Below are 9,737 nucleotides of genomic sequence, written 5' to 3'. Positions count from 1 at the left end.
CCTCCCAAGTAGCTGGGATTAAAGGCATGAGCCACTGCGCCCAGCCTAAACTGCTTTCTGTGTAACTTGCTATCACTACTTTCAGAACCAGGGAGAGAATACTTGTTTCTCCACTATACAATAAAGTCGCTCTACACCAGTAGACAGAGATGAGAACAGAGGCAGAATGTAACAACAAACTGTAAATTTTGCTTCAGACTTGTTGGAGAGAGAAAAAAAAGTTATTCATACAATACTTTGTTATTTATTAATGATAATTATTGAATTTTACAACAAACTGTATTTCAGTCACAGTTCCAGTCAGAGAACTTTCTGAAATAAAGGTACTTTGATGACAATATTCCTTAGAACTCCTTAAGTAGTTCTTTGTTCTTCCTTTATTCAGTTTTTTGAGGGGAGGAAGGACAGTTCCATTCACTTTATTTTTTTTAATCATTTAAAAAAATGATTAAAATACTATTTTAATCATTCACTTTTACTTGCTGTTATTGGAACTTTCCAGGGACATTAAGCATTATAACTTTTAATATTAAACTGAAGTTTGCATTTACAATTGTGAAGCTGGTACTCCCCACCAAAATCAGCCCACACTTGTTGACTGCACTCAAAATTCACAAGCAGTTCCCATAAATCTTTTAATGATGGTATTTTTCAATGATTTCCCATACCAAGCAGCTGGGGTGCAGTATGGTTATTAAACACTCTTATCTGGGATATACTTTAAAACAATACTGGGCTAAACAAAGGGAAGAGAAATTAAAAAAAAAAACAACAAAACTGAAGTAGCTTCTTGGCTCCATCTTCCTTCACTACTCACTGCACAAACACGCAGGAGGTGACATGACAAAGATGGGGTGAGGCAAGCTCCAGTCTCCCTTGAAAGAAAGCCTATCAGCATTTCTGTCAGTGGGCACACCACTTCCTACCTCAAAATCCATAGGATGAAACATATTCTTGATGATGACAACTCGTTCATGGCGCATCCGGGATGGTCCAGCTCTCCTCTCAGGTCTCCAATCCAGCTGCCTGAGGCAATGAAGCAGTAACAACAAACTGTAAATTTTGCTTCAGACTTGGAGAGAGAAAAAAATGAGTTGTTCATACAATACTCTGTTGAGTATTTAATAATGATAATTACTGGATTTTATAACAACAAACTATTTCAGTCACAGTTCTAGTCAGGTAACTTTCTAAAATAAAAATGGGCAGGGGGTCGGGTGCAGTAGCTCACACCTATAATCCCAGCACTTTGGTAGGTGGAGGCGGGCAGATCACTTCAGGTCAGGAGTTCGAGACCAGCCTGGAAAACATGGTGAAACCCCATCTCTACTAAAAATACAAAAATTAGCTGGGCGTGGTGCTTCACGTCTGTAATCCCTGCTACTAGGGAGGTGGAGGCATGAGAATCGCTTAAACCCGTGAGGTGTAGGTTGTAGTGAGCCAAGATTGCACCACTGCACTCCAGCCTGGGCAACAGAACAAGACTCTTGTCTCATATAAATAAACAATAAAATAAAATAAAAGGCAGGGGCAAAACGGCCCCAGTATCTGAAATCCCCAGAATAAATGTTCTTCAGGGCAACTGTTGTCTGGTTATACAAACATTCCAATGAGACCTTTGAAAAATCTCTAATTCTTAGTATTTATAAGTCCAGAAAGATATATTTTGAGGCTAAAAACTATTTTTAAATTATACTGGTTTTTAGGTACTTTATCATTATAAAAAACAAACTGCACTGAAACATGTAAAACTACTCACTCCATTACAATCATAAATTTTACTGATATTGTTTAAAAAATATGTGGTTATCAAATTTACCTAATCTTGTAAAAACGATGAGACATAACAACCCAATGCTTTTATGATCATTTCTAATTAATTTAAGTAGTGGTGTTAGAAGTGTCATTAGAGTTTACTCTGATGAAAATATTAGTTTGGCTAATTTCTTAAAACTAGAATATTTCAAAGTATATTAAACAGAATAATAGAAACTTGATGGCATTATGCATATAGTACATACGACTACACAGTAAATACAATTATAAAATCCTATCATTTCTAATCCCATAACAAACCTGTATATAAAAATTTAGCTCCTGGTACAGCTGATTTCAACCCACACAGAAAGTAATCTAATGGTTCTGGTACATAAGCCTAAACTATATTATTTAATTTGATGTTCAATGTTTTCCAAACAGATGGCTTCTCTTAGCTCATTTAAGCCCTTATCATATTACAACTAAACATCTTGGAAAATTTAAATCCCCTCCACTGCTAAATCATCCTATTGTATAGATTGCTAAAGGTACCTGATGATCTAAAGAAATTGTTTTAAAATAATGTGTAGGCAGATTTGACAGAATAAAACTAGATGGCTATTACCAAAAATATACTCTAGAATATAAGAAACCTGTTTCAAAAGGGAAAAAAATTACAAACTTTTGTTGCATAGACAGTTTCTTCTTATAGTCTTTGCATTTCTTCTTCTTCTTTGAGGCATCATATTCTCCCTTCAGTTGAAACTTTGCCACCTCAACATGTAATTTGTAGCCTCTAATTTCATCTTCATCCAAAAGTTTTAATGCAAGTTCCACAGATTCTCTCTTTATAAAAGATAAAATATAGTCACTTATACAACAAAATAAAACTTAAGGAGTTTTTCAGATAAACTATGATTATACACAAAATAATTTAAAATTTTATATTTATATATTACTAATATATGAGATCATTTTATCGCTTTGAGATAAAGAACTCTAGAATCCAAACCAGGATTCGAGACACAGCAGTCCCTAACCGGCTGTGTGAATTTGGGTAAATTATACAAGCTTCCTGAGCCCTAATACCATCATCTGTAAAATGGAAATAGTAATATCTTCATCACAAAGTTCTTGACCTAAATTAAATGAAATAATGCATGGAAAAGACAAGGCCTAGCATATGACAGGTGTTCAATAAATTATATAATTATTGTATAATCTTGTCTCAAGGCTACAATTTCTCATCTGTAGAAAAAGGGGAGCAAACTTGCATAATTTCTAAGGTGTATTTGTTTTAAAATCCTATAATACTCTTACTTAAAAGACGAGATGACTCAACGAACTGGGAACAGCATAGACAGCCTTTAATTCTTTTGTTCATCAACTAAAATGTAAGTCTGTAATACACTGAGAAGTAGAAGACAATTATCTGATGGCTGGCACTTTATATTAAATACATGTATGGATTTTGGGTCTTACACAGAGGGGACAGTTATCAGCCCTACACAGAGTCAAAGATCAGAGGACCTGTAGAAAAAAAAAAATGGATAACTGAACTCAGCTGCTCACATAAAATATGGGTCCTGGAATAATTCACTTCATTTTCCTGGAACTCAATTTACTGTTTTGACAATCTTGTATTTCTATGGGTCTCAAAATCCTATTTTTTTCCTTTAAAAATTTTAAACATGTAACAGAACTCCCTAAGAGTCTGTTCACAGATTTTTTTATAATCCTTAAAGAACGTGTAAGACTCTCAAATCTCCTTACATCTGAACATTACAAAACTATCATCCTAAAATGGTCATGCTCACGTCCCGTAACCACCACATTTAAGATTCAGGTCAAAAACCTATTTCCCAAAAAGCTGCCAGCTGAATCCTACCCTCTTCTGATCCCACTGGAATACCGTGTACTCACAACGCACCCACGGTGTTTGCACTTCGGCTTCACCATTTTGATTTTACTCTGTAATTATTTTCAGGTTTTGACTTACGTACATGCCATCTTCATTTGTTCTGTACCCTGCGATAATAACACATGCCCCTAAGGTGGCAGGTGTTCCAAAAACGATGGCTGCCTTTGGCATTGAGGTTTCTTTGTGTAATTTATGGTACTATGACTACATGCAGTTCTGCAAATTTCTCTTATTACCACTCTCTCTTTTCTCGCATTCAAAAAAATATTTTAAAGCAGTAAGCATAAGCTATCATCTCCTTATGGTCTAATTCAAGGGTCAGAAAACTCCTTTTGTTAAAGGGCCAGTTCATAAATATTTTAGGGTTTGTAGGCCACAAGGTCTGTGCTGCAACCACTCAGCTCTATCAATGAAACCTAAAAGCAATCATAGACAAATGCATACGTGAATTAGTGTGGCTGTGTTCTATAAAGCTGTATTTACCAAAACAGGGCTGGAGTTTGCTGAACCCTGGTGTAATTCACTCCAGTATACAAGTAAAATGTCATTGTCTTTTTTTTCTTCTTGAATTTTTAAAATGTATTCTGAATTGACTGTACACATCAATAAAGACATCTTTCCAGTGAGAATTTTTCAAGACAAAAGAAGCACTCCAGTCACATACTTATATACTACTTTAACCAGGTAACATATTTTCTTAAAACAAGTGTGATACACACAGGTACTAACTGAAATTTCGGTTTTCTTCATATCCTGTTTTGAATAGTTCTTGGTGTTGGTTATTACCTATAGAAATTATAGCCCTGGTTCCTGAGTTAAAAACGAAGACACAGAAACTTATTTGATCATATAACTTACCTTCAAGTAACAGCAAAGACCGTCTCCTTTAAGATTTCCTTGATTATCTTTGTAAAGTTTGACCTTAAATTCCTCTGTCTGAGGATCTCTCATAATAATGCCAAACTTGGACATAAGTTGTATAAATTCATCCACTGTAATATCTGGAGGCAAACCTGTCATTTAATTAAAAAACATTTATATTCGGTAATAAAGGTGAATTACTTAGCATTCTACCAATTAGAAATCTGTAACTTAGGTGAATGCAATGTTGATTTTCTAAATGTATGGAAAAGTTTTACATTTATAGAACTGAAGAAATTTCACATTTTTGTGTGTTCAAGTACACATTAAAATTATGCTTTGTTGAAGGCCTCACTGAATGTGAAGGGACACACTGCTGTTAGTTACATTAACTGGGTCTAAAGGTTGGCATGTAAAGTTACACACTAAATTTCTTGGTTCTGTAATAAACACACATATTCCTTACTAATATAAATGGCTCAACAAAAAAATGACACAATGATAAAAAATGGAAAACTGAAAGCTAAAAATCACTTCGTGAAAAATCTCAAAATTATTTCCTACCTTAAACTTATTTAAAAATTTATACATACCAGACACGTATACATTTGTATTTCTGTCTTCTTCAACATGAAACCATCCTAGAAATCAAAATTAATTAAATAAATAAAACACTTGCAAGAAAGTTAAGAGTCATATTATGGAATCTTGACAAAGCAGCAGTTTCTTGAAACTTCAAGGACGTTTCTCTTAGTCTTAAAAGACCAAGATAAACTAACTCAAAGCACTACCCGGCTTTCAAAATATTTAAATCTTTTGACAAATAATTAGTTTTTGACCCTATCTGGAAAAAAGATGGCCAGTTTAACTTCATTCTTTATAACTCTGACACTACCTTAAAGAAAACACTCACCTTATGCTTTCAAGGCTATTATAATTCTCAAAAAAGTAACTGTACATATACACACCCATATTTTTAATTTTTGCACTTAAAATCTGTGAGCTAGACCCAGTTACCTGACTCAGCCTTTCTTTTTTCTCCCTTCTTTCTGGGATCAGCGGGTTCTGGGGCTTTTTCTTGTGGAAGTTCCTCTGCAGTCCTAGCATGGACATCTTGAACATTTGCAGTAGAACTAGATGCGCCATCATTAGAGAAGCCATAATTGGCCTGATATGTAGCAATGAAATCTTCAGTGATCTAAACAAGCAATTCGAAAGACAGAGACATAGAAATTTTAAATTATTTCCATCTATAAGAAGTTTAAATTGTGTTTTTACAGCATAGTTATACAACTTAACACAGAACTGTTTCTGTGGATAACAGTTGTAGTCATTAAGGCGTAGGCCCAAGAATAGTTACCTCATATAGAAAAGTGTGTATATGGTGATAAAAAATAAGACACAAATACTTAGATGGTCAATGCAAAAGTCTGAGGTACGATTTAAAGCATTTTAAGTGATGCTGCCACCTTCTCTAGGTGTTTCATTTATAAATTACTACCTCTCTACAGTCTATTGACTAAAGCTACAAATACATATAACAAAGGGAAGTACCAGATAACAAAACAATAAGAACCAACAGTCAATCAATAATCTAACCACAGAATCCACTTTTACCGTACAGATGCACAAATATACATGTACAATAAGTATATACATGTACAATAAGTCAATTACTTATTGTACATGTATATTTGTATGCAGAAAGCACAAATCTGCATGCAGAGTGCACACAGAACTCTGATACGGTACATTAAGAATGGGGTTGGTTAACAATTGTAAAACTAAATGCTCATTTTAACTCTATCACAAATTAAATCATGTTAACTTTTAGTATCAGAACAAATTAAAGACAAACTCAACTTCTATCTATCGTCCTCCCTTTTGGGGAAAAGCATTATTGCACAACTAAAGAAATATAGTTATAGCATCATATCAATCAATATTAGGCACGCATAGAATGGGGAAACGTAAAACTCAAAGTTTGAAGAGGTATGGGCTTCAATAACATAAAAAGATATGGGCTTCAATAACATAAAAAGATAAAGTCACACATTAATCCATTACCAGACCTTTGTTAAAAGCATTCAGAATGCTGAAAACACCAAATCTACAATCAAACTGGCACTACCAATACAGAAGTGAAATCGTAAATTTTAACAATCTGGAGGGATTGGAATACATATACAAATACAGAATGGGAACGAAAAGTTGCAAAAAATTTTTAAAATAGCAGTGCAATCTCGTGAGACAGGTTTTGTATCACTGGCTTGCAAGTCAATTTGTGTGCTATTAGTGTGCCCTTTCCCGCTCATGAGAGTCAGATTAAAAGGACACTTTTACCACAAAGTTTACAGAACCAAGTTTAACATTAGTTATTTTACTTCGAGAGTGAAATAAAAATACTTAGCAATTTCCAAGTACGTCAAACAAACATCCACAGATCTTTTCTATCTATATTCTGTGTATCTCCAGTCTCATTCTTGTAGTTATATGGTTCAAACATATATGCCTAGGGACACAATTTACTAGGAAAGTAAAGCAAGGCGCAAACAAAGTTCAATTACTAAAGATACATAAACAGCTACTTTTATCAAGAAACTGCATTTTGCACATAGTACATAAGCTAAACATCCGACTTCCTAGGACAAGTGGGGCTGGCTACCAGAAATGGACAGCTACTAATTTGCTCTTGGTGTTTCTCCTCTTTGCAATAAAAGGCAGTCATCAATGTAATAACCAATTGTGACCTTCACAGACAAAATTAATAAAGCATAGAAAAGACTTCAGAATTACATTTAAGACACCACCCTAAAGATTTTTCTTCCTTTACACATCGGTGCCCCAACAAACACAACAAAAAGAAGCGTCGCTATCCAAGGGGGTTAGGACCAAGGACCATGGACCTCAGCAATGCAAACGTAAAAGGAGTGCCCCGCGAGACTGGCCAGGCGGCCCGCTCTGCAGTGGCGCCCGTGGCACTCTCCTACCTTGGGGAACCAAGCCTTCTTGTCCAGGTCCCACTCGTAGGGGGTGTCCGTCGGCTGCTGCCCGAGAGAATCGGTTTCTCCACCGGCATCGGTCTGGGGGTCACCGTCCTCGCAGTCTCCGTACAATTCCTGCATTCGCAACTGCTCATCAAACTCGTCGTTCCCATCCAAGTGGTTGCGGCTCATGTTTCCTACCTAGCTCAGGAGCAGGATTCAGGAGAACTAAGAGGCCGAAATGACGCTGGAGCTCCGCAGAGAAAGGGAGGTCGGTCGCGCTCCGCTCGCGCCCCACCGCCCCCCGACCCGCCTCCCCGCGGCGCCCCAGCAGTCCCCGGGAAGTCCGTGCTGCTCTGTTGCCGCACCGCCCACCGCTCGGCCCGCCCTCCGTGCGCGCGCGCTGGTGCTGTGAGCTCGGCCGCGCCGCCGCCCACCTGATTCGCTCCGCCGAGCTTCTGCACCGCCGCTCGGTCCAGGGCGCGGCGGGAGCGCACAGGCGCGCCGCCGCCGCCGCCTACCGGGTCTGAGACGAGTGCGGTTCCCCCCGCAACGTCAGGAAATTACTTGCAAACGAAGACCCGCTCAGGCCGACGCAGCCGCCATTGTCGGCGCGTCGCGACGTCGCGGCTCGCGCCGACACGCCCACGATGGCGTCAAAAGGCGCCGACGCCGGCAAGCGGCGTGAGGCACGGGGGGGCGGGGCGCCGAGGGGGCGTCTAGGGGGCGCGCGGGTGCCGCGCATCGACGCCCACCGGGGCCCGCCTTGGGTTGGGGCGAGGGCCGTGGGGATCCCGCGGCGTCTCAGGGCCTTGAGCTCCGCGGGGTCCCGGCGAGTCGGCCCGGGCCGGCCCGGGAGGGAAATCGGAGGAAGGCGTGGGAATATTCCCTCGCGGAGGTGGCCAGGCCGGTGTCGCGGTGGGCGCCATCTTGGGGGAGTGGGTGGGGCAGCAGGACAAATTTCTCAGGCTTCGAGAAAACGACGTGCCTCGTTCGCCCAAAGGCCCCTCCCACTCGCAGGAACCGCATTTTACTCGTTTCTTTACAACTCCTTGGGATAGACACCGGATCTAGTTCATCTTGGTAGCCTAAGCTTCTGGCACCGGATCTGGTGTCTAATGCAGAATGGGCGAATGAATGAACGAACAAGGGGTAGAAGGGCCCACTTTCTTTTCCTAATGCCAGCCTTCTCTTTTATCGGTCTCATACCTTCCTCTGGCTGGAGTTCGACTCTTACATTGAAACATTGAAGATCCCAAAAAACATTTGTTTGTGGATTATACTCACCAATATTTCTGCACAAAAATTAAAACGGCCGTTAACAAATACTAATTCATTTAAAATAATAAGGAGCCCATGCGTGTAAACATAAATATCATAACACAGGCTTAAGATCGGGGAAATCCTTCCCAAAAGAAATTATTCACTATTCCAGTGACCTTCACGTCTAAACATAGTAGTTGAGTGCTAGTTCCAGAAAATCCTGGCTCACCGCATACCAGCTGTATGAATCTATGGTTTCAACGTTAACAGTTCTTAATAGTTTGGGTTAGTTTTTTTTTTTTTTTTCTACATTGTATTTCCTTTTCATGAAGTTCTCGTTCTGGTAGGAACTCTTGGAGAACTGAATTTGTGTGCATTTTTGTGATACAGGTAATGTGAGTTGTATTAGGCTTACTTAAACCTTGCTAAATATTTTTTCCTAGATCCAAAAATAACATACAGCTGTTTTCAGCAATGTGTTATTGGGCTCCCATTTCATTCCTGAGTTCACAGCATAGGTGAAAATACGCGACACCGCCCTACTGCACATGTCATTGAGTGCCTGCTCTACCACAACCCTCTTTTGAGCAGGCGACTGAAAGGGTTCCTTACATTTAGGTCCCATGTCACCCAGCCATCCTGGCCCAAAAGCTGCCTGGGGTCTGTATGGTGACCTGGCAGAGTAGATCTGCATTCCAGACTGGATTTGACTAACTGATCGAGTGAGAGCCTCTCCCGGGAAGTTTGAGTGTGGAACAGACAGGGATGTGGTTAGAGTAGCAAAGAAGCAATGAGATACTCCCAGGGAAGGTAAAAGGCAGAACAGAGGCCTACTATGGAGAAGTTCCCCAGGGGTGGGAGGAGCAGTTGAAGCAGCGCAAGAGGATTACTGAGTCACCATAGTAGTGGACCAGTGGAGTTGAGAGATAAACACATTGTACCTGTAATGG

General features: G+C 39.4%; 1 protein-coding gene across 3 annotated transcripts in view; it reads right to left on the bottom strand.

The window, feature by feature from the left end:
- HTATSF1 (HIV-1 Tat specific factor 1) overlaps window positions 1-8,129 on the bottom strand; it is a 14,284-nt gene extending 6,155 nt beyond the window's left edge. The window contains exons 1-7 of one of the 3 annotated variants that reach the window (XM_037733335.1): window positions 7,962-8,129; window positions 7,531-7,752; window positions 5,558-5,738; window positions 5,134-5,181; window positions 4,538-4,692; window positions 2,441-2,604; window positions 927-1,026 (exon numbers count right to left, since the gene is read on the bottom strand). In XM_037733335.1, coding sequence (XP_037589263.1) covers window positions 927-1,026; window positions 2,441-2,604; window positions 4,538-4,692; window positions 5,134-5,181; window positions 5,558-5,738; window positions 7,531-7,716 — 834 coding nt within the window. In that variant the 5' untranslated portion in view covers window positions 7,717-7,752; window positions 7,962-8,129. The remainder of the gene's footprint in view (window positions 1-926; window positions 1,027-2,440; window positions 2,605-4,537; window positions 4,693-5,133; window positions 5,182-5,557; window positions 5,739-7,530; window positions 7,753-7,961) is intronic. The other 2 variants (XM_017514155.2, XM_017514154.2) reach the window with 2 other exon arrangements.
- Window positions 8,130-9,737: the final 1,608 nt, after the last annotated feature.

This window comes from Cebus imitator, unplaced genomic scaffold, assembly GCF_001604975.1.
Source record: "Cebus imitator isolate Cc_AM_T3 unplaced genomic scaffold, Cebus_imitator-1.0 Scaffold517, whole genome shotgun sequence".
NCBI lineage: Eukaryota > Metazoa > Chordata > Mammalia > Primates > Cebidae > Cebus > Cebus imitator.
The sequence above is the reverse complement of the archived record's forward strand: the minus strand, read 5'-3'. Positions and strand labels throughout refer to the sequence as shown.